The sequence below is a fragment of the Carcharodon carcharias genome, chromosome 5 (genome assembly GCF_017639515.1).
Source record: "Carcharodon carcharias isolate sCarCar2 chromosome 5, sCarCar2.pri, whole genome shotgun sequence".
NCBI lineage: Eukaryota > Metazoa > Chordata > Chondrichthyes > Lamniformes > Lamnidae > Carcharodon > Carcharodon carcharias.
In genome coordinates, this window is record NC_054471.1 from 186,242,560 (window position 1) to 186,267,872 (window position 25,313).

A 25,313-nucleotide genomic window follows, 5' to 3' on the forward strand; every position below is an offset into this window, starting at 1 on the left:
TGTGCGAAGGCAAGGCCATCAATGATCTTTGAGCAGTGCATATTACAGGGCTAGAAAGATCATTTCAATCTTACCATCATTTTTGAAAAATCGCTAGACTTTGAAACCCAATCGTGAGAGAGAGAGAGTTGATATTACTGAGAACTTTTTTTTATATTTATTCGTTCATGGGATATGGGCAACGCTGGTTAGGCCAGCATTTATTGACCACGTCTAATTGCCTTTGAGAAGGTGGTGGTGAGCTGCCTTCTTGAATCGCTGCAATCCCTATGCTGGAGGTACACCCACAGTGCTGTTAGTGATAGTGAAGGAACAACGGTATAGTTCCAAGTTAGGATAGGGAGTGGCTTGGAGGGGAGCTTGCAGCTGGTGGTGTTCCCATGTGTCTGCTGCCCTTGTCCTTCTAAATGGTGGAAGCCACGGGTTTGGAAGGTGCTGTCAAAGGAACCTTGGTGAGTTGCTGCAGTGCATCTTGTAGGTGACATACACTGTTGCCAGTGTGAGTCAGTGATTAGGGAGAGAATGTTTGAGGTGGTGGATGGGGTTCTAATCAAGTAGGCTGTTTTGTCCTGGACGTTGCCAAACTTCTTGAGTGCTGTTGGAGCTACACTCATCCAGGCAAGTGGAGAGTATTCAATCACATTCCTAACTTGTAACTTGTGGATGGTGGACAGGCTTTGGGCAGTCAGGAGCTGAGTTACTTGCTGCAGAATTCCCAGCCACTGACCTGCTTTTGTAGGAAGCACAGTATTTCTATGGCTGATCTAGTTCAGTTTCTGGTCAATGGTAATCCCCAGGATGTGATAGTGGGGGATTCAGCGATGGTAATGCCATTGAATCTCAAGGGGTGATGACTAGCTTCTCTCTAGCTGAAGATGATCATTGCTTGACACCTGTGTGGTGTGAATATTACTTGCCACTTATCAGCCCGAGTCTGAATGTTGTTCAGGTCTTGCTGTATCTGGACGTGGACTGCTTCAGTATCTGAGGAGTTGCGAATGGTGCTGAGCATTGTACAATCATCAGTGAACATCCCCATTTCTGACCTTATGATGGAAGGAAGGTCATTGATGAAGCAGCTGAAGATCGTTGGGCCTAGGTCACTAACCTGACTCATGTCTCTCGCAATAAGATTGTAAGAGTTGGCATGCCTTTGAGCTGATAACAAGGCAACGAGAGAAATGGGATCTTTGGGAGCTGAGTGAACAGGGTACATCCTTAACCAGTGAGATTTATGTATTGGAAAATAAACAGTGAAAGGATTAAGAATGAGGGTGAATTAAAGTAGGTGAGTTCAGTGTCAAATCAGGGACAGAAAGCAAATTAAGATGGCAAAGGTAAGATTGGATTGTGTGTGTGTGTGAGAGAGAGAGAAAGAGAAAAATTGACAAAGGAAAAATAAGAAATTTAGAAATGAAATTTTTAAAATTTTGCCCAAAATGTTGACATTTTAAAATCTCACCAAAAAAAATCAAAAAGGAATGAGAAACACGTATTAATTTTCAATGGCAAAGAGCTTGATTGGTAATAATTAACAATTATCACATGGTTAAAAAGTACTTAAATTTGTTACTACTAGTGATCAATATCTGTGGCAAGTTTACTTTACATCTACCATGCAAATGCAACAGCTTTTCACATTCTACACCCGTTAATGGTGAGGCAGGCAGCAGAAACTCTTTTTCACAAAGTTAACAATAGCACAACTTGTACATCAACTTTTTGGGTATTCTTATTTCACTGTGCACTTGCCCCCTGCCTGAAATTTCTTTAACCTTTATGTATAAATAATGGCATTTGTCATTAGCCTTACCATTATTTTCATGGTAAAAAAAGATCTGACCCATTAAAGGAAGCCGCATCATCCATGAAGTGACTTTGAATGAAAATAGCTGTGCAATTAAAAGCAGACGACCACCATCATGCCTAAAACAGCTTGTACATAACTTGCCACAATGGAACTAGAGGAGCTGACAATTCCATTTGGTATTTGTAAGGAGACAAGAAAGAGCTTATAGGATGGGAGAAGGACAGAGTAATAAAATTAGATAGAAAATTCACTGGTAGTAGAAAACAGAATGGTTACTAGTGAATGAAAAGTGATCATAATTGTGAGCAGAATAAGTTTCAGATACACTGGTTCTTGTTTACCTCTCTAAATAATCTTGAGGAAATAGGCACTTGGATAAGAAATTGGCCGAGTGACAGGAAACAAGAGAGTAGTAATAAATGGTTGTTTTTCAGATTGGAGGAAGGTTTGTAGTGGAGTTCCCCAGGGGTCAGTATTGGGACCTTTACTCTTCCTGATTATCTTTAATGACCCAGACTGTGGTGTGCAGGGCATGAATTCAAAATTTCTGGATAATACAAAGATTGGAAGCATTGTGGGCTCAAAAGAACTCAGACATATTGGTGGATTGGGGCAGACAAATGGCAGATGAAGTTCAATGCAGAGAAGTGTGAGGTGATTCATCTTAGCAGGAAGATATGGTGAAACAGCATAAAATAAAGGAAGAAACTCTAAAGGAGGTGGAGGAAGAAAGGGACCTCGGTGTATTGTACATAAATCATTGAAGGTGACAGGGCATGTTGAAAGAGCAGTTAATAAAGCATATGGTTTCCTAGGTTTTATTAATAGGGGTATTGAGTACAAGAGTAAGGAAGTCATGTTAAACTTGTGTAAGACACTAGTTAGGCCTCTTCTGGAGTACTGCATCCAGACCTGGACACCATACTTGAGGAAGGATGTGAAGGCATTGGAGAGAGTACAGATGAGATTCACAAGAACGATTCCAGGGATAAACAACTGTAGCTATGAGGATAGATTGGAGAGGTTGGATCAGGCTGAAAGGAGACTTGATAGAGGTATTCAAGATCCTGAGGGATATGGGTCAGGTAAATAATGAGAAACTGTTCTCACTCAAGAGAATATCAAGAACTAGAGGGCACAGATTCAAAATAATTTGCAAAAGGAGTAGAAGTGATGTGAGAAAAATATTTTTATCCAGAGAGTGGTTGGAGTCTGGAACAAGCTTCCTGAAAGGACGGTGGAAGCAGGTTCGATCAAGGCATTCAAAAGGGAATTAGATTGCTATCGGAAGAAAGAATGTGCAAGGTTACGGCAGGGGAGTGGGATTAGGTGGAATGCTCTTTCTGTGACCCAGTGCAGACTCGATGGGCCGAATGGCCTCCTTTTGCACTGTAAAGATTCTGTGACAAGCTGAAGAGTTTAGTACAAAAAATAGAAGAGACTGAGAAGCAGCCAAAAGGCTCAAGAATTGAGTTTTTGAAAATATTACCTAAACTGCAACAGCAGTGCGGAGTGAGCAGTTGTCTGTGAATGAAGGAAAGCTATCTGAGGTATCCCAAAAGAAACAAAACCTGCAAAAAGAAAATGAAGCTATTCCACATAAAAATGATTATATCAAAGCTGAGTTGGAACAACTCAACCAGAAGTACAAACAAGTACAACAGCAGGCAGAAAAGATACTCAAAGAAGTCACTGCCTTGAAAGGCTCGTTAAAGAATCCAATATGAATCCCTGGAAAAACATGAGCCAGAAAAAAAGTTGAATACTAGTGCAGCAAAAGTAGTGTTTGAGCTATCAGTAGTGACAAAGTAATACACTGAAGCACAGCGTGAGCTGGCAAATGTCAGCAAGAAAACAAACACAGTTGAAAGAGCAGCTAAATGTCCTTCAAGATCAAATGCGAAAGGAATACATAACCCTTGCCAATATGAAAAAATGAAGATTGTCTTGAACAGCAGAATGCAAAAAACGCATTAGAAACTCGAGGAGACTCTGTTGAATTACAAAAAAACTCAAGACGAAGCAATTGAGCTTTGCAAATAAAAGGAAAACCTGTTGAAGGACCTTCACAAGCTACAAGGATCCCTTATGTCAAAGTTTATTCCCCTTGAAAATTACAAAGAGAATCAAAAGGAATTTAATTTCACTTGGACCGAACTGAAGAACCAGTTGGCAGAGAAGTCTCAACAATGTTCAGTATTCCAGGAGGAGACCATGAGGTACAAGAAAGAGATTGAAGGGCTGAAGAAGCAGCTGAATGGAAAAGAGGAGGCATTAAAGGAAAAGCCATAGAACTTTTCAAGCTGTGAGCAGATAATAAAGCCATGAGTAGCACAATTACAGAACTGAAACAGTTTAAGACTTCGCTGGAAATGGACCTGACGAACAGTGAAACTAAAATGAAGGACAGGAACAAAGCTCTGATGCAGACAAAGTAAAGAAAAGACAACAACAAGATCGGAAAATGTAAACCTGATGCTGAAGCTCCAGGAGCTAGAAGGAAAAGCGCTGGATGTCTCAAACGTACGAAAAAAAACTTTTAAGTTGTTGAAAAATGAAATAGCTGAAATGAAAATTGAGAACCTAGAATGTAAAGAAAAAGTTGAATAGTTGCACGCAAAAGTAGAAGTTCTCACAAAGGAGCATGAAGAGTCTCAGAAATAACTGGCAGAAGTAAAATTAAAGAAGGTGAGCTTGAAAGATAGCATACAAGAATTAGGCTGTTCTGAGGAAAAACTGTTCAGTGTAGAAAACCAAATTTCACTGACAGAACGTGAGTTTGCTCATGAAAACTAGAGCGAGACGAATTTCAAGTATCAGAAGTATCTAGTAAGCATCGTGAAAAGAGCGATGAAATTCTTCAACTTTGATCCAATCTGCAAAACATGACAGATGAGATGCGCACTACGGAAGAGCAAATCCAGACTTTAATAGCAGATAACTCTGAAACAAAGACCACTGAACTCACCAGAGTAATTGTTGAGCTGAATGAGAAGATTCACCGCCTTGAAAAAGGATTGGAAAATAAGAGAGTAAACAAATATTTGGCTGGAATTGTGAAACAAGTGGAAATGAAGGTTCCATTTGTGAAACGTCAACTCCTGGAAGAACATGGCAGACCCCATGGAAAAAGGAAACCCAAGTCCACTGTAGGAATGAATGAAGTGAACGTTGCCTTTGGAAGGAATGGGACAAACCCACAGTGTTCGAACAAAGCAGGCAGGCTGTCGATAAAGAGAAATGCAACTTGAAGGAGTGCAAAAAGCAAATCAAATGGAGTCAACAAAGTACTGGAAACAACGTGATACAATTTCAATGCCAAAGCGGAAAAGTCACTACCATTCCTCCAAATGCAACAGAATTCAATCTTGAACAATTGTCAAGCCTCCAGACTGTCTGAATTTTTAAAGTCAGAGACTTGAGGGTAGAAGGGGTAGCAAGTAAAGATTATATTATTAATACATTTGGGTAAGGACTTGGGGGAGGGGGGAGGTGTAGTATAAGGGTGTTGGGGCAGTTCTGTGGGACTGGCAAGCAGTACCGCCCATGGTATGATTGGAGGGTCACATGATGGTCAACAGTGTGTAGTAGAGTCTGGAAGGAGCCAGCAAGGAAACGGCACACATGCATGGCAGTACCTTGGGGATGTATATAGGTATAGATAGATATGTATAGATATAATAAATATATATATATATATATTTATATATTTATGAGTTACTAATAAATGGTTTATGTCCTACCAGACCTCATAGTGAGACATCAAACAACCTCACAACATTCACCTCCTTTATAAGGTTCTCCTTTTAAAACCCTATTTTGATCAAGCTTTAGATGGACCTAATATCTCCTTTGTCTTAGTGCCTATTTTTGTTTAATTACATCTCTGTGAAGCACCTTGGGACGTTTTCCAAGTCAAAGGCATTCTATAATGCAAGTTGTGGCCACCGAATGGTGTTTCAAGGTACTGTGTTGTATGCCCTGGAAAAGGTGCATAAAAGAAAACGACTCTTAATGATTCAAAATATAAAAGGGATGAACTAGAAGGAAAGATTTGAGAAGCTTGAACTCTAAATTTTTAGAAACAAGAGATCCTTGATAAAATATTAAATGATGTAAATAAAGCAAACCTGGACTCTCACTCCAGGATCAATCAAGCTGGCAGTACAAGAGATCATACATGAGTGAAAAAACAAAATTCAAATAGATATTGAGGAAAATGAGTCTTCAGTGCTGCCCCACTGCTGCAAGTGTGAGGTGTGTCTTCTGCCCATTGAATCTGTAGTGACCCTGAGTCCAGCCCATATCAGGATGAGGTGGTCGTTTGTGTTTGGCAGTAGCCAAAATCAACATTGTGGACCCCTCTCTGTGTGGGTGATAGCCACAGTTGTGTTGAGGACAAGGACAGTATAACTGCTGTAATTCCTGGGTGATATCAAACTAGTCCACTTCTTAGAAAAAAAGCAAAATACTGCAGATGCTGGAAATTGGAAATAACACAAGAAATGCTAGAAATACTCAGCAAATTTGGCAGCATCTATGGAGAGAGAAACAGAGTCAACGTTTTGAGTCATATTTGGCTCATTTTCAGCGGAAGGGACCCCTCTTGTTCTGATGTCAGAACTGGGTGGGGGAAGAGTTGTGGCAGGATGATATGCAAGGAAAGTGTTTACATCTAGTAAACCTGGCTCCAAAGCTAATACTCGCTTCTGTCAGGCCTGGGTTATGTGACACTGCTCCTTTCCAGGCCCAAAGACGTTTGGAGTCATGTTCTTATTCCATGATAAACATTTGGCGGGATTTCAAAATGAGTTGAACATTAGGCTAGCCAATTTGGAGTACTGGTTTGGTGAGTTCTGATGGGTTAATTGGTCTTTTTCTCATTCTGTTATTTTCTCTTGTGCTGCTTTTTTTGTTTCACCCTGGGTATGTTGCATCTTTTTCACCTTCTCCACGCTTACTAAATCCACATTTTGAAAAAATAAATTATTTGAGAATCCCTCAAATTGACAAGGAGCTACAGATGTGATGGCGAGTCTAGCCCATTTGTCACTGTTCCAATAGCTGAAATGGAACATGAAATGGGAGTTGACAGAAATATGCAATTGAAGTCTTCTCAACTCATGAGCATTGACGATCCTCGTAGGAGCAGAAGATTTTATTAATAACTTTTATTTTAAATAGCCCGTTGTTATTTAGGTTGCGATATTAATTTTATAACAAAAATTAAGAAATAATGCTTCAATATATAAGGAGCCAGGCTTTTTGATATCGCTAATGACCAGCATGGCTCACCGGTACAAGTCTCACTCTGAGTCAGAAGGTCGTGGATTTAAACTCCACTCCAGAGACTTGAGGACACACTCTCGGCTGACATTTCAATGTGTGGTACTGAGGGAGTCCTGCACTGAGATGCTGTCGTCCTCTATCTGGGGCAAATCATCATTCTGAGACTTTTTCTTGGACACCTGGTCAGATCCTCCCTACCCCCCACCCCTCGCTTCCCCCAGCATATAACACTTATGAGAAAGCAGATGACTTAAGAGGAAGAAATAAGCTAGTAGCAGTATCCCACCCATAATTAGACAAGGAAAGTGACTTCGCCCAGAAGGACTTTTGATGGGCAGGGTTTCTTGTGTCTGACTCAGCTGAACCTGAGACTAAAAATAAATTGGTTCAACTTCAAATCGCCTTGGTTCCTTTCCCCTTCCCTTCCCAATAAAGCAGAATTGTATGCATCAAATGTACGACTTGCACAATCACCACATGGTTTCAATGCACAATGCTTTGCTAAAATAGATTCAGACTGAGCATAAAGACCCAAAAATAGAAATTTTTAAAAATACAGCAAAGGTAATTAAATAAAATATTTCAGGGACAGAAGTTTTAAAATTGGTGATAACATAACCTAATAATGAATGTAGGTATTAATAATAGTGAGCAACTGTTGCAGCCAGTGAATTTATACGTCTAGAATGTTTTATGAACTATAATCACTGTGTATTACTTCGTGTGGATTTAAAAATCCCACTTTGCTAATAATTGGATAAAAAATTAGTCTTTTTAAAACAGCTGGTTAGCCTCATTCAGTTAGGACTCCTTTGGAGGTGTTACAGTTAGCAGGACTGCTTTGTGTTAAAAAATTAAACTTTGTAAAGGCATTAATATGTTTAAATTTTGGGGGCCTTTACCCTTAGTGACTTGTTTCCTTTACACTTCTTATATTTGTTTTCAGCTATAGATTGAAGAATACCGAGTCCTCTAACCAGGATACTAAACTGAAGTTCACACTTTTTGATGAGGAAGCGGATGATGATGTTGGCCTTTTTGAACCAGTGAAAGGTTTCACCAAACCAGCCACTCAAAAATCCTCTTTCAAAGATGGTGAGTATTGACTTAGAAGCTAATAGCTAGTTGCATTTACTCCAGTTTGCCCCTGAGTTCTAGATTCTCACACAAGAGGGAAACGTCCTTGCAGCATCTACCCTGTCAAACCCCCTCAGAATCTTATATGTTAAAAGAAGACCACCTCTCATTCTTCTATGAGTATAGGCCCAACCTGCTCAACATTTCCATAGAACCATAGAACACTACAGCACAGAAAACATTCGGCCCTTCTAGTCTGTGCCAAAATATTATTCTGCTAGTCCCATTGACCTGCACCTAGTCCATAACCCTCCAGACCTCTCCCATCCATGTATCTATCTAATTTACTCTTAAAACTTAAGAGTGAGCCTGCATTACCACGTCAGATGGTAGCTCGTTCCACACTCCCATCACTCTGAAGTTCCCCCTAATGTCCCCCTAAACCTTTCCCCTTTCACCCTAAAGCCATGTCCTCTCGTGTTTATTTCTCCTAATCTAAGTGGAAAGAGCCTACTCGCATTTACTCTGCCTATACCCCTCATAATTTTGTAATCTTCTATCATATCTCCCCTCATTCTTCTACGCTCCAAGGAATAAAGTCCTAACCTGTTTAATCTTTCCCTGTAACTCAACTCCTTAAGACCAGGCAACATCCTAGTAAATCTTCTCTGCATTCTCTCAATCTTACTGATATCCTTCCTGTAGTTAGGCGACCAGAACTGCACACAACTTCCTCGTAAGACAGTTTCCTCATCCATTCATTTCCGGAATCAGCCTCGTGAACCTCCTCTGAACTGGTTCTGCTGCAAATATAAGTAAGGCGATCAAAACTGTGCACAGTACTCCAGATGTGGTCTCATCATGCCATGTACAGCTGGAGAAAGATTTCCTTACTTTTATACTCTATTCCCCCTTGCAATAAAAGCCAACATTGTCGTCTTAATTACCTGCTGAATTGCCATGCTGACATTTGTGATTCATGTACAAGGACGCCCAGATCCCTCTGTACTTTAGCATTCTGCATTTTCTCTCCATTTAAATAATATTCTGCTTTTCTATTCTTCACTCAGTTAAGTCATACTTATTTGCTGTGTGATTACGACAAAAAGTTATACAGTGGTTTATTTTACTGGTTGATATAGAATATCACTTCAGTCTCCATTGTCTACCAATTACAGTCGGCAGTATCAGATGAATGTTTAAGAATTTGTACAGGAATTCACCAAGGCTCCTTAGACAGCACCTTCCAAACCCATGACCTACCACCTAGAAGGACAAAGGCAGCTGACAGATGGGAACACCACAACCTGGAAGTTCCCCTCCAAGTCACTCACCATCCTGTCTTAGAAATATATTGCCGTTCCTTCACTGTCGCTGGATCAAAATCCTGGAACTCATTTCCAACAGCACTGTGGGTGTACCTACACCACATGGATGCAGTGGTTCAAGAAGGCAGCTCACCACCACCTTCTCAAGGGCAACTAGGGATGGGCAATAAATGCTGGCCCAGCCAACGAAGCCCACATCCCGTGAATTAATTTTTAAAAAGTATTCGAAACCAAATTACTGTGATCGCTGGAAATCTGAAATAAAAATAGAAAGTGGGGGAGAAACTCAACAGGTCAGGTAGCACCTTGGAGAGAGGAATACAGTTCACATTTCAAGTTTCTCAGGAGTTAGATTCGGCAATTTATATGCAAGTAGAGGGGCAGTGAAATGGGGAAGGGGGGGAAAGAATGAAGGAAAGGTCTGTAATTGGGTTGGAAGACAGGAGTGATTTAAGTGACAAAAGGGAAGATGGTACAATTCAAAAGGGATGGTAATGGGACAAGTAAAGAATTAAAAGATGGGACTAGGAAATTGCAACATCAGAATCATTACCAGAGCTGGCTGTCTGGAAAAAATGGGAGCAATGGTTATGACCTGAAATTGTTGGAACTCTGAGTCCAGAAGGATGTGAAGTTCTGAATTCAAAGTGCTGTTTGGAACTGTGTATGAGACCACTGTCAGAATAGGGCAGAGAATTAAAGTGGCAAGTGACTGCAAGCTCAGGTTCATGCTTGTGGACTGAACAGATGTGCTCAGCAAAGTCAGACCAACATAGAGGAAACAGCATTGTGAGCAGCAAATAGAGTATGCTAAAATGAAATAAATACAAGTAATTCGCTGTTTCACCTGGAAGGACTGTTAGGTCACGGACAGCAGAAAGCGAGGAGGTAAAAGCACTAGGATCGTATTGGTTCCCATAGTGACACTTTTTATATTTGAAGGCAGTGAGTGGAATTAAAGGAGAAATTGTTCAGTGTGAAAAAACACCAATATTTCAGCCAGGTGGAGGTGGGTGATGGTGGATGAGGACTGGTTGGGCTTCCGTTCATGGAAGAAATGGAAGACCTGCAGGCATCCTGGTGGAGAGCAGAAGTGAATATGTACAATGCACGACTGTGCTATTTTAATGCAGGTGTTAACTTGTTTTATTTGAATTTGGTTCAACAGCATTTATCCACTGAGATCACCAGTAATTTGTATAATGACTGCATAGAAATATTTGTCAGCTTAATTAAGGCTTCACTGGATGATCTATATTACAGGAGCAGCTCATCCAGAAACCAGGTTTCTTATATCATTAAATTATCTTGGATAATAGACAGACCATTCACCAACTGTATCTAGATTTTGTTTCTTTGCTTTTATAATTTATCGTGCAAGGTTTTATATATACATATATGTGTGTGATATATATATATATATATATATATATGTATATATATATAAAAAAATAAAAAATATATATGGTGCAGATTTCATTGATTACAGAACTTACAGCTTATAATTTCTTGGGTATATAAATAAGACATGGCATGACAATTTGCTAACTGTGTTATTGATACTAAACCTGGACAAGCGTCTGTAATGTAACTCATTCCTGAGGTTTTATCCACCAACAGAGTTTCCAGTTTTTAACTTGGAGGTTTTGAAATATTGTATGGGGTATTTTGGGATAGAAATTGGTTAGGGCCCTTTTTCAGGTACATTAACAACTACAGACAATGAATACTTTAATTGAGAGGCTTGAGGGTCACCTGAAGTTGGGACCTCTGGTCTCATTTTGTTAATGCAAATGAACTGCTGACATCGGTTGTGCCTCAAGAGACAGCATGCTCATTTCACAAGGTCCATTCTGGGCTATTAATTGCCTCACTGGCAGTAACTCTGGAGTACATCTTCCTGTGGCTGGGGAAGCAGCAGTGGTGGTGAGGGTTGGTGGAAGGACAATGGGAAGAATGCCAATTATGGATCACTGGCAGCCTTTGAGAGTGATGGGAAGCTGGAAAGAGGTTCTCGATCCACAGTACAATGAAATGTAACGCTGTGCTGCATCCATGACAGGAAAACCTGAGGGAGTAGGCCTGACACACACTGTCCTTGAGGCAGGCACTTCAGTTTAGCCAAGGGATGCTAGCAGAGGCAATAAGGCCCCTCGCATATGTTGATGGCCATTTTAGATGACCACCCAAAACATCTGCACATATACCTTTGTAAATATGGCAGGTACAGATCAATGCATGCATCATTCAGCTCTGAAATTGGACCGATTGTACCTGTTTCCTGTCGGAAAAGTGGGCAGAACAAGGAACAATTTCTTTATCCTCTTATCTTCTGAACATCCCACAGTTAAGTTAAATTATTTTTTGAATGTAGTCACTGTCACATAGGCAAATGCAGCAGCCAACTTTGTACTTAGCAAAGTCTCGCATTCAGAATTTGCTATTTTGGTGTTAGTTGAGGGATAAATATTGACTAGAAAAACCCCTCTGCTCCTTTGAATAATACCATGAGTTCTTTTTTTTAATCCATCTGAAAAGGCAGATGGAACATCTGTTTAACATCTTATCCATTAACCTTAACAATGCAGTATTCCCCCGAACTGCACTGAGCTGTAAACCTAGGTTATGTGCTTAAATCCCTAAAATTGGATCTGAACTGTCGACATTCTGACTTGGGTAAGAGTTGCCGCTACTGAATCAAACTGGCACTGTTCTCCTAGGCTTCACCCATATGGTTGATCAAAACCTATTTGTACATGTTACCGTGGTATTTACCTTCAATTCTTTATTTCCAGAAAAAAGTCTGCAATCGGTTAAGTGGACTCTACTTGCACTGCTGTTAAAATATGCCTGCAGATGAGGAGTACGTTTTGAAGAGACATTTGGCCATATGTACCTTTCTCACCATGTGTAAAGCAAATTAGCAGATACACAAAACCTCTTCAAGTTTATTATAATCTGGTTGAAGGTGGCCATCCCTGGCTGGTGAATAGACTTTTCAAATCATGAACTTTTAAAAGAAATTGTGACTGAATTCTGTTTTTCACCCTGCGATTTGTTCAGTTTTACATGAAGAGGGAAGAGAAGTTTATAGACTAGCTGTGTGCCCATATTCTTTAACCCCCTTCTTTCTGTACCACCTTGTAGATTTAAGGCAAACTCTCTTTAAGGCCAATGTCTTTCTGACATTAAAACTTTTTATTTTACAGATACTTAGTCCAAGATTACAAGACCTACTACAGCTTCAATACTTCATTTTGAAACTGTTCTGTGCTGATGAGAAAGCAACTGCCATTAATGTATTCATTGTACTAACTGAACCATATACTTTTGCTTCTGTCTCTTAATGCAATTAATTAGTAATCGATGGCCTAAACCATATGGTCTGATAACATTATTTTCCACCATTTTGGAAAGGTCACTAGTTGCAGAAATGGGTTTTACCTTTTCCAGTATATTTCATAATGACACGTTCATAATTTACTTAGGGCACTTTGCAAATAGGATCAAGTTTTGGGTCATAGGCAGTACATGCTTGCCAATGGAAGCTAACTATCATATTGACTACAAGCAGGAAATTCAAGTACTGGCCAAATTGTAACATATAAAATGCATAGTGTGAAGTGATATCTTATCCATTAACATGAACTCTCTTTCTGTAGCTGCTTTCAAATTATTTGAGGACCCAGACTTGGGTGGAACTATCCAAACAGGTGATCCTTTATTACTTCCAGCTGCCTACGATCTTAAAGGTGGAGCTATAAATGTAAAACTTGATGAGGACACTGAAGAATTATTCAGGTATTTACTAGTTAACAAGATACGCACGGCTCTTACAAGTGAATAGGATTTTATGACAAATGCTTTGCTGTTGGTCAGTGTTACAAATTTTGGATCTTCCTTAGATATTCCCAGGGACAACAGTGGTGGTCACTCCCATAAGTAGTTACAGTGGCTTCCACTGGTCAGACTGCCCAATACCTAATTCGATGATCCTGTAACCTAGGGATGTTACATTAGGATCAAAATCATGGAACTCCCTTCCTAACAGCACTGTGGGTGTACCTACACCACATGGACTGCAGCCGTTCAAGAAGGTGACTTGCCGCCTTCTCAAGGGCAATTAGGCATGGCAATAAATGTTGGCCTGGCCAGCAACACCCACATCCTATGAACCAGTAAATAAAATAAAAGGATCCTTTGTGATCCAAGCTGGACCCAGTATCAAGTTGACTGTAAGCATACTGAAAAACACTTCGGTGTGTTGAGGTCAATTTGTTAAAGTTGCTTTATTTTAGATATACTATAGGGGGCAGAATTTTACAAGCCACTGCCAGTGTGTTTGCACATGGGGAGGTGGGGGTATTAATTTACCCAGGTTGTCTACACGCCAACCCCCTGCCTGCCCCCAACCTGTCTACAATTTTACGGGGGAAGGGTGGGGGGGCACACGGACGAGGTCTAGGGAGGCCCGCTGGCCTTTGTCCAAGTTGAGGCCCTTAATTGGCCAATTATTGGTCAGGGAAGGGGGGAAGCCCAGCTGATCGCCCTAATCAGGCCTCCGGTGAGAAGAAAGGGGGCTGTCTTCCTTTTCCACATGGCCATTTCCACATGGGCCTCCCCCTCCCCCTCACCCTCACCCTCCCTCTCGTCCTCCCCCACCCACCCGTCCTCCGTCCCCCACTCCCCCTCCCCTCCCTCCCCCTCTCCCCTCCCCTCCCTCCCCCTCTCCCCTCCCTCCACCTCTCCCCTCTCCCTCCCCCCCCTCCCTCCCCCTCCCCTCTCCCTCCCCCAGTTCACCATCTGCAATGGTGGCATTCGAACCCCAGAACCCTGGGTCACTGGAATACTAGCCCAGTGACAATACCACTATGCCATCACCTCCCCTTCTTAAACAACTTCTAACTGCAAAAAAAAAAGTGTCACTTGCATTTTAGCTGCCAGCGCTGGATCCATGCATGGCTCTTGTATTCTTCTCTTCTACCTTCTACAGTATGTCAGAACTATATTGATACTTCACAATTGAAAGGTTTTTTTTGTTTTGCTTTTTGCTAAGAATACACTGCCTATATATGACTTCAGTTTTGAATCTGGGGTCAGAGTCACTACAAAAATGGAAACAGTCATTTAAAAAATGAAATACTAGATGTGGTATACTGATTTCTACAGGAAATCTGCTTCCTGCGCTAGTTGAAACTCCCAGTATGTCAAGTACATTGTGCTTCATGATGAATTTCACAAACCAAAACATTTTAGTGCAAATAATTTGCCTACTTTTTACAGCTTCTTCACTCAGTAATTTACATATTTTCTGAGCCATTCGGAGATTTTGCTATTTCTTTCAAATCCAAATAGAAATGTATTTATTATTTTGTTAACTCACTGTTAGGAAATAGTTTTAGTTAAGTTATATTTGCATTTGTGGGTGGTAGGAACAAGATATAGCTTTAACTTTATTATTTTGCTAAGAAAGGCGAAACCCGGGTTTGGTTTCAATTTAGAGTTTTTGTGAGATGGAACCAACAATTATGGGGCCCTGTTTGTGTGCATGCATTTTTAATTAGGTTTTACGACACTTAAAATGAAGAGGTGGGTTGCCAAGGGGTTAGTAGTTTAGAGAGGTTAAGATAAAAAAAAACAAAGTAGGAAAATCTGCGCTGTTGCCTACCAACAGAAGATCCGAGGCAATTAGGGATGGGCAATAAATGCTGGCCTAACTAGCATTGAGCTTCATCTGCCACCTATCTGCCCACTCCACCAATGTGTCAACGTTCTTTCGAAGTTCTACTCTGTCCTCCTCAGTCTACAATTCTGCCAAGTTTTGTGTTGTCCGCAAACGTTGAAATTGTCCCCTGCACACCAAGATCTATATATATATATATATATATCAGGAAAAGCAATGGTCCCAATACTGATCCCTGGGGAACCCCAATACAAACCTTCTTCCTGTCTGAAAAATACCCGTTAACTATTACTCTCTGTTTCCTATCCCTTAGCCAATTTTGTATCCACATTGCTACTGTCCCATCTATTCTATGACCTATAACCTTCCTCACAAGTCTGTTATGTGGCACTGCATCGAACGCCTTTTGGAAGTCGATATGCACCACATCACTGGCCTTGCCCTCGTCAACCATCTCTGTGACCTCTTCAAAAAAACTCGAGCAAGTTAGTTAGACATGATTTTCCTTTAACAAATCCACGCTGACTCTTCCAAATCAATCCACTTTTTTCCATGTGACTATTAATTCTATCCCGAATAATTGTTTCTAGAAGTTTCTCCACCACTGACGTTAACCTGACTGGTCTGTAACTGCAGGGCAGATCGTTACAACCTTTTTTTGAACAAGGGCGTAACGTTTGCAATTCTCCAGTTCTCCGGCACCTCCCCGAATCCAGGGATCATTGAAAAATTATTGTCAGTGCCTCTGCAATTTCCACTCTCACTTCCTTCAACATTCTTGGATGCATCTCATCCAGTCACGGTACCTTATCAATTTTAAGTACCAGCAGCTTATCCAACACCACCACCCCCTTATCAATTTTAAACCCTTCTGGTGCATGAGTTTCCTCCTCTGTCACCATGCCCTGGGCACCATCTGCCTCGTAGTTAAAGACAGATGCAAAGTATTCATTTAACACCTCAGCCATGCTGCTTGCCTCATGTGTAAATCCTCTTTTTGATCCCTAATCAGCCCTACTCCTTTTACTTCTCTTTTGCTATTGATGTGCTTAGATTTCTTTAGAAAAGCACTTTAGATTTCCTTTTATGTTAGCTGCCAGTCTTTTTTCATAATCGCTCTTTGCTTCTCGTATTTGCTTTTTCACATCCCTTCTGAACCTTCTGTATTCGGCTTGTTTCTCAATGTATTTGCTGCCTGTTATCTGTCATAAACACACTTTTTCTTCTTTAACTTAATTTCTATCTCCTTTGTCATCCAGGGAGCTCTGGATTTGTTTGTCCTGCCCTTCCCTTTTGAAAATACCTTGACTGTGCCCAAACCATCTCCTCTTTGAAGGTAGCCCATTATTCAGCTACTGTTTTTCCCACCAGCCTTTGGTTCCAGTATATCTGGCCCAGCTCCTTTCTTGCCCCATTGAAGTCCGCTCTCTGCTAACTGATTATTCTTACTCTGGATTGACCAATGACATTTTCCCCCATCAACCTAAATCTTATGATACAATGATCACTGTCCCCTGAATGTTCCCCCACTGTCACTTGATCTACTTGGCCCTCCTCATTTTCCAAGAACCAGGTCAAGCAGTACCTCCTTTCTTGTTGGACTGGACACATACTGCTGTAGGAAATCTTCCTGAACACAATCTAGGAATGCTTGTCCCTCACTGCCTCTTACACAACCACTATCCCAGTCTATATACTGGTAATTAAAGTCCCCCATTATAACTACGCTATGATGTTTGCTCCTCTCTGTAATTTCCTTGCAGATTTGTTCCTCTATATCCCTCCCAGTAGCTGGTGGTCTTTATATTACACCGAGCAATGTAATCGCACACTTCTTATTCCTTAGCTCTAGCCAAATCAATTCTATCCTTGAATCCTCTGACACGTCCTCTTTCTCCAGTATTTCAATACTCTCCTTAACCAAAAACACCAACCCCTCCTCCTTAATTCCTTTTCCTATCGTTTCTGAACATCTTGTAACCAGGAATGTTTAACACCCAGATCTGCCCTCCCTTAAGCCAGGTCTCCATTATCGCCACAACATCATAATCCCACAAAGGAATGTGTGCCTTTAACTCCCCAATTTTATTAACTATACTCTGTACATTCACATAGATGCAGTGTAACCCTGATTTAGACTTCATTACTTGCTCCCTTATTTTGACTCTATCTATTAACTTACTATTCTCTATTTCAGTGCTGTCTGCCTCTCCCGGTGTTCCACGTGCCCTGGTATTACTTTCTAATCTTCTCTCCTTGTTCCCACACCCCTGCTGGGTTAGCTTAAACCCTTACCAACAGCCCTAGCAAAACGACCCGCAAGACCCTCGGCCTGGCTCTATTCAGATGCAACCTGTCCAGCTTGTACAGGTGCCGTCTGCCCCAGAGCCAATCCCAGCGTCCCTCCCTCCTGCACCATCTTTCCAGCCATGCATTCATCTGTCTTATCTTCCTATTTCTGTACTCACTTGCACGTGGCATTGGGTGTGATTCAGAGATTACCATTTTAGGGATCCTGTTTGCTAATTTTCTATCTAGCTCCCTAATTGCAGGACCACACCCCCCTTCCTACCTACGTCGTTAATACCAATGTGGACCACGACCTCTGGCTGTTTGCCCTCCCCCATAAGAACGTCCTGCAGCCATTCTGTGACATCCTTAACCCAGCACCAGGGAGGCAACAGACCATCCTAGGGTCACGTTGACGGCCACAGAAACGCCTGTCTGCTCCCCGAACTAAAGAATCCCCTCTCAGTACTGCCCTTCCGCTCTTCTTCCTCCCCTCCTGTACAGCTGGGCTACCCGTGGTGCTGCCGGCTTGGTTCTTGCTGCACTCCTCCAAGGATCCATTGCCCTCACCCATATCCAGAATGGGAATCCAGTTAGTGAGCAGGACCTCTGGGGACTCCTGCATTATCTGCTTGTTTCTCTTGGACTGCCTGGCGGTCACCCATTCCCTAACTGCCCGCTTGACCCTAACTTGCATGTGACCACCTCTCTGAACGTGCTATCCACGTCGTTCTCTGCCTCACAGATGCACCTCAGTGACTCCCTGCGCTACTCACTCTCTGAAACACGGAGCTCCAGCCTGTGCAGCCGGTGACACTTCCTGCACATGGACTCATCTGGGTCATGATAAGTGTCCACAACCATCCACCCCCCACCAACTCCACCACACACACACCCCCCCACCATGCTACAGGATGGGCATTCCGCTTGGCTGAGCTGTCCTGCCATGACTTAACCTTAAACTTTTACGTCACTTTCTTAAAGTTTGGTTACTTTTACTTACTTTAACCTTACTCTATAGAAACATAGAAAATAGGAGCAGGAATAGGCCATTCAGCCCTTCGAGCCTGCTCCACCATTCATTATGATCATGGCTGATCATCCAACTCAATAGCCTGCTCCCGCTTTCTCCCCATATCCTTTGAGCCCTTTCGCCCCAAGAGCTATATCTAACTCCTTCTGGAAAACATACAATGTTTTAGCCTCAATTACTTGCTGTGGTAGCGAATTCCACAGGCTCACCATTCTATGGGTGAAGAAATTTCTCCTCATCTCAGTCCTAAATTGTCTACCTCAGACTACGACCCCTGGTTCTAGACTCCCCCACCATCAGTAACATCCTTCCTGCATCTACCCTGTCTAGTCCTGTTAGAATTTTAGACAGGGTAGATGCAGGAACTGGAGAGAGAAACTGGAGATTAGTAGAAAATACAAATTCTTCGCCCTTACTCAATCAGCTCCCTCTCCTGTGCCTAAAAATTCTTACATTCCCTGTGCTTGTTTAGAAATTTACATTTCTGTATTAGCGCTGTTTTCAATCTCCCGACTCTCTCTCCACTCTCGCTGTTTTATCTCCCGAACTCTCGCCGTTCAGGGAATAAGCCAAGTAGAAAACTATTTTAGTTGGTCCTACTTAATAAACCTTACCTAAAGTACAGTACCTACTTTATTCTAAATCTTAAACACTCACTAGATATTCACCACACAGCTAGCTTCTTCTCCAGCCAATCAAATTGCTTCTTCCCTGTGATGCCACAATTTGGTTTCTCTCACACGCTCCTTTTGAATGCAGCGTGTGCTAGTTCCGAGCAGCTCACAGGTCCGCCTCTCCGACTGCTCTTCCCAAAGGTGAGTGATGTAGACTGTGCTCCCCTAGCTGTATTTATTCTCTCCCCGCTCCATGTATCTCCCTCAGGCCTGCCTCTCCGACTGCTCTTCCCAAAGATGATTTGCATAAGCCACCAGATCCCCTTACTAATCACCCATTTATAAATGGAGAAGAAAAGAGTTGACGTTTCGAGTCCTCATGACCCGTCAGCAGAAGTTCTGCTGAAGGGTCATGAGGACTCGAAAGGTCAACTCTTTTCTTCTCCGCCGATGCTGCCAGACCTGCTGAGTTTTTCCAGGTAATTCTGTTTTTGTTTTGGATTTCCAGCATCCGCAGTTTTTTGTTTTTAACCCATTTATAAATGGTTGGTGATGACATGCCATTGTTACATTTTTTTTGAACAAGGAAATAAGTTTTGTTAAAATGTTGTTAATACAACTTGGGTCGGCTCCAACTGTGACATATGATTTAAATGACTTGTATACTCTTCAGTATTTCTGACCACAGAGGTGGTAGTTGAAAGTTGTAGGTACCATGTTTTTAAAAAAATATATACTGGTATCTAACAATTGGTAATATCATTAATGATGTGTACCTTGTGCTGTTAATATTTTCAGAGTTGAAGATGACTTGGATAAATTACTGAGACCAAGTGCCAGCAATAAAACGAAACCAAAGGTGCCAACCAAGCCAGCTGTGCCAACCAAGCCAGCTGTGTCAACCAAGCCAGCTGTGTCAACCAAGCCAGCTGTGCCAACCAAGCCAGCTGTGGCAACCAAGCCAGCTGTGCCTAAAAAGACAACCTTGTCATCTGAAATGAGAAGTAGTCCTGCAGCACAATCTGGTTCCATTAAAAACACAGTGGCTGACATGGATGAACTGGATATTCTGAAATACATTCAAGAGAATGAGGCATTGAGTAGTGACACACTCGATCTGTTTTGAACAGATCCTCCAGCAATACTGCACCAACTGCTTCAAATCGTAATCTCGGTTACCTACCAGCAAACCACCATAAACTCCAAATGTATTAAAACAATTTTCAGTACTGTTCAATTGCACTCGTAGACTTGAATGTTAGAGATTTAATTGAAAGTGTTATTTTTATGTTTCTGAGGCAAAAGTCATTCAGCTGTTGAAGTTTCTGAGGTAGAAAATAAGAGGGTAAATTTTGACTCTGTCCTGTTCCCTCCACTCCTCACCTGATCCACCAAGTGCTTGGATCAGAAAATTGGAGGCAAGATACCTGCTATTTTTCTCTTTCCCGGATCCATGGTCATGGTGGCCAGGTACATCCATTGCCCTGGGTGAGCATTTGGAAAATCAAACATTTAAATAGACAATATATGTAGCTGGGGTACCAAAAAATGTTGAACTGGATTGTAAATCAAAAGGAAGAAAGCTGTGTGGCATATGAAGGTGATCTCATGAGTGAACTATTTTATACATCAAATCAATGCATTTCTTTCTTCGTTCTTACAAGAAATTCCTGGTGCCATATGTCCTTACAAATTAATCCCTTTCAGAAGTTCATTCAAGTGATAAGCCAGAGTGTTTTCTTTTTGGTTTTATGCCTCATTTGCTTAAAGGTTGCTTTTACAGAACCACCAGAAGGCACGCTATGTTTTTTTTGACCAATACCATATGTACCGTACTTATGGGCTTAGAAGTACTGACCAAAATCCAAAAGGAATGCACTGTTTACACTCGGTATTGACTACAGTACTCAAATCTACTTTTCTGATTTATTAATGTATTGTTTCTACAAGCTATTTGTCTGAAGTTTGATTGTAAAGCTGGTATTACATCTTCCCTCATGAGTGTTGTGACTCAAGGCAGTTGTGTACAGACCTATATGTCAGTAGGCCTCGATAAACACCTATGCTGCCTGGCATTATCTTCAGTTCTGAGTGTTAATCTGGTGTCTATAGTAACAACTAGGTACTGAATTTCCCAGTTCGGGATGGTTTGCATCAAGGCCAGAAATGGTAGTTTGGCAGCATGGAAATCTATGCACCTGTTTGTTGCCGAGAGTCTGTAGCTAAGACATTGCTCTAATCTTGGATCTCCAGTCCATTCTCTTAGGTGAACAAACTATTCTATACAGCAAGACTATAAGAGAACTAACATCAATGTAAAATATATACATTACCCTTTTGCCTCTACCTCCAAAAATTTCCATTTGTAATTTTCCTTATCATTTCAGTTTCCACTCTGTCCTTTATGCACATTTTCCCACTCAGTTTGTGCCCATGTTTGTGGCTGAGCAGTGCACTTTGCTTTTCTCAGGTGTTTGTACTGACCTCCGCCAGTGTTTCAATAAATTTAAATGTTGAGGATTCAGTTGCTGAATCGACCGAAGATGATATGATAACCAATGTTTTGTGCCAGCTCTTTTTGCAATGGAGAGATGGTGAAACAGGTAGCTATGTTTAAAACCTGGGAGCAGCACTGGGGATGAAAACCTGGCTGGGACTGGAAATAGCTTGATAAAGCTGTAGTTATATACCTGTGCCCCTGTTATTAATTATTTCTGACCAGCAGCAACTGTGATTTTGATTGTAATATAGCTTCGACTGAGGTTTAATTACAACTACAAGGAAATTATATGAAGTGAGTATAGTAATATATATAATATAGTACAGTAGCAGTGTTAGCGTTCTACATAACTGCCAAGTGTACAATATTTTCTGGAAAAGTTTGTGTATATGATGATAGAATTTTGATTTAATAATTGCATTAGAATTTGGCAGTTAGCTTGTTTAATGTTGACAGTAAGAAGGCATTTCAGGAGTCTTAACAAATCATCATCTGTCTGTCAAGGTAAATAGGAATATTGCAAGCTTTGCAGAGCAAAAAAGCTCCTTGTTTTGTTCTAGGTCTGTGCTGAGTCACCTGATTTCAGCTGGATAACAGCAAGGGCATTGCAACTGCCCCCACCATCTGAGTTGAGAGGGAGGTTAGGCAGAGGTTTCTCTTGCCCTCCTTTACCCCTCTCTTGCTCGCTTCTTCTCCTGCCCCCTCCCTCCCTCCCCCACTGTCCCTCACACCTTTTCACCACGGACTGTTGCAATGTCACACACATGAACATAGGGTGAGGAGATGACTGGGGTTATATCCGAGCAAAAACTCAATTCTTCAGAAAAGAAAAGAAACATGTCACGGATGAAAAAGGCTTTTCTCAAATGTAATGAATCCCTTTATGTTCTTAAAAGGCGCATTAGTTTCCAAACCTTTGCATATAGTTTAAACTTTGCTTTTGTAAGGAGATATTCATTTAGTAATTGTAGTTTTAAGATATGAAGGTGATGTTTAGTGTTAATACATTATCTCAAGCACTGACATTCAGAAGAATATGATGTGCCAACCAAGCTGTTTTTTTTCACAACTACTGATTACAAGGATCAAAAGTTGCTCAGTCAAAGACTACTTGCTGGACACCAGGATAAATATAGTGAGAGGAGATGTAGTCAAGCCTCCTTTGTCTGTGTGAATGCAGCTTTCTCACCTTTTTCCACAGCCCACTGACAGACAATGGATTTACGGTGTAAGAGTTTCTGCACTACCTTGCCCATGGAGCCATTCCTTAAGTGTGGATGTAGACAGGGAGCATAGAAGATCTTTCTAAATTAGTATATCCTGTTGTTATCTCCTAGCCATAACAGGAGGTGGGTTGAGAATTGAGTGACTGCTGTCTGTAGATGGAGGCACAGTAACTAAAGCTGCTTTTATATTGTACCAGTGCCGATAGTTTCTGATATTAGATTTGTGCAGTCAAAAAGACAGCCAAAGAAAAATGGCCAGTTTTGTTAAGGTGAGCAGCTAGGCAAATGTCCTTGGAACTCTCTTTTCCCAGTCACCAATCTTAGCATATCTATTGACTGCACTTGTGCAGTAAGTGTTTGTGTTTCTTTAAAATGTTTGTGACAGTTGTGTTGACTTAGTGAGAGGATTCTTATTTCATTTAAAAATAAATGTATGCAGTCCAGTTAGATGATGTGGGGTGGGGAGCTGCTGCGTATGTGGTGATATGATTAATCCACTGACCTTATTGTAGCAAGACCTGATAGTTTTGTTGAAGGTAACTGAAAATCTAATGCATCTTTGTCAGATTAAATTTTGCACCACTTAAAGGCACAGCAAAAGTGTTCTGTTCTGATGACATTTAAGTGTTCAGTGAATATCCCATGGAACAAGAGTATGGCATAAAGAATGGAATATTTGTGCTCACTGTTAATGTTGATGACAACATTTTTAATGAGGGCTGTAGTCAAATCACATGAATCAAATCACAGAATCAAGTATGAATTAATACAAAATTATCAGAAAGACTTGGGTGACTTTTCCATTTGCTATTAACTGTTGTTACGGAGATGTAAAACTTGTAAATCCCAGCAGAAGGATATCCTTCCTAACTGGTATTATTGTGGAAGGATTATACATAACAGAAAGGGAAAATTAAGAACAGGAATTACTTCCTGGAGCTTTTTTTAATTTGAGTCTTTATTTTTGAGCTATTGTCCATATATCTTTTTTTCTAACCCCCTCTCATGTCTGGACTTTCCTGTGTATATAATTTAACGCCTGTAAGCTTCGCTTTGGGGAAACCAAACTACATAAAACTTAATGAGATGTTTAAAACAAGACTTGTTCAGAATAAATGTTATAGCTAAGAGTATTTTCTCCAACCACATTTCACTTCAAAGTGACCAGAAGCATTGTTTATTGTTTGCCAGACGGGAGGTTTGTTGGAAAGCTATGAGCATGTTTATACTGTTCCAATGATGTTGTAGGCTATAGAGGGACATTTGGCTGTCTTCTCTCAGCTGGGCCAGTTTTCTTCTCTGGTCATGCATTCAGGTGGAAACATCAATCATCCCCCAATGATCATTTCAGTGACTGGCTGAAAAATGCACGTGTCTGGTTGATAAATGAAGACTGGGTCAGATTTGCCAATGACGCTCTGTACATAGCTTTCAATACTCAATAGGTTCTCACTTGGCAGGTGCCCATAGGACTCCAGGTGCATCATTTGTGCACCTCCCCAGTGCAAAACCTGGCACCTGCCTTTCATAAGGGAGGGGCCTGCCTCATCCACACACCCTGCCCGGTAGTACGACCCACTTATGCCTACCTGAAGGCTAGTTTGTCTCCTCTTACTCAGTGTACCAACCCCTTGTATTACAGTGGATCCTGAAAGAGACTGGGAATCAAGAAATACAGTACTTGCTTGGTCGAGGGTGGGTAGATTTAAGCCCTTTACGAGGCAGGCTGGCAAAACTTGCAAATGATGGATATTTGCTATTTTCCCTTGGGTTCCACCAACATTACGGTAATATTCTAGCAAGACCCTTTAAGAACAAACTATAATTTTTCCGCAGAAAATTGTCTCGCCATCACTGAAGTGCCATTGATCAGAGTTGTGCTTCACACATGAGATGTTCTTGTGTCTGTAAATTTCTGTTTTATTCCTGCCAAATTCTGAGGCGATGATGCAAACATACAACTAATAAAGGCTATTATAAATAAAAAGCAATGGAGTCTCTGTGTTTGTTAGGAAAAACAGAATGTTGTAGATGTATAGTACAATATTAATGTCTTATGGTGTACATGCCTGTTTCTAAAAAATATAGCTCTTGACTGGAAATCTTCACCTCTCACAACAATGCAATTCTTCAGTAATTCTGTTGTATAGAGATAAATTGGCGTTGCTAGCTAGCAGCATGATTCTTAGTCTCTGGCGTCACACATGCAGTAAATAACAGGATAGAGCTGTCTCCTACAGCCTTCCAGACTCTAATGAGCAGCAAAAAGTCTTTGTTCTGCTCAGGAAATTAGGCGTCTATGAACCATAGGGTGGTGAGAGTGCCACCCGGACAAAATTGCACTTCAAACCCTGCATGCTTATCAAGGAATCTGAATAAGTATGGAAAACTAAATATGTGAATAAGTATAAATGTGTGAATCTTTTCTAGGGTACTGTAAATTATTGAATTTTAAATATGATAT

The 25,313-nt window shown here is 41.1% G+C and overlaps 1 protein-coding gene across 1 annotated transcript in view; it reads left to right on the forward strand.

Moving 5' to 3' along the window:
* hs1bp3 (HCLS1 binding protein 3) overlaps positions 1 to 24,829 on the forward strand; it is a 131,431-nt gene extending 106,602 nt beyond the window's left edge. Inside the window, exons 5-7 of the mRNA XM_041188843.1 lie at positions 8,046 to 8,194; positions 13,167 to 13,305; positions 19,922 to 24,829. Coding sequence (XP_041044777.1) covers positions 8,046 to 8,194; positions 13,167 to 13,305; positions 19,922 to 20,249 — 616 coding nt within the window. The 3' untranslated portion in view covers positions 20,250 to 24,829. The remainder of the gene's footprint in view (positions 1 to 8,045; positions 8,195 to 13,166; positions 13,306 to 19,921) is intronic.
* The last annotated feature ends 484 nt before the right edge of the window (positions 24,830 to 25,313 follow it).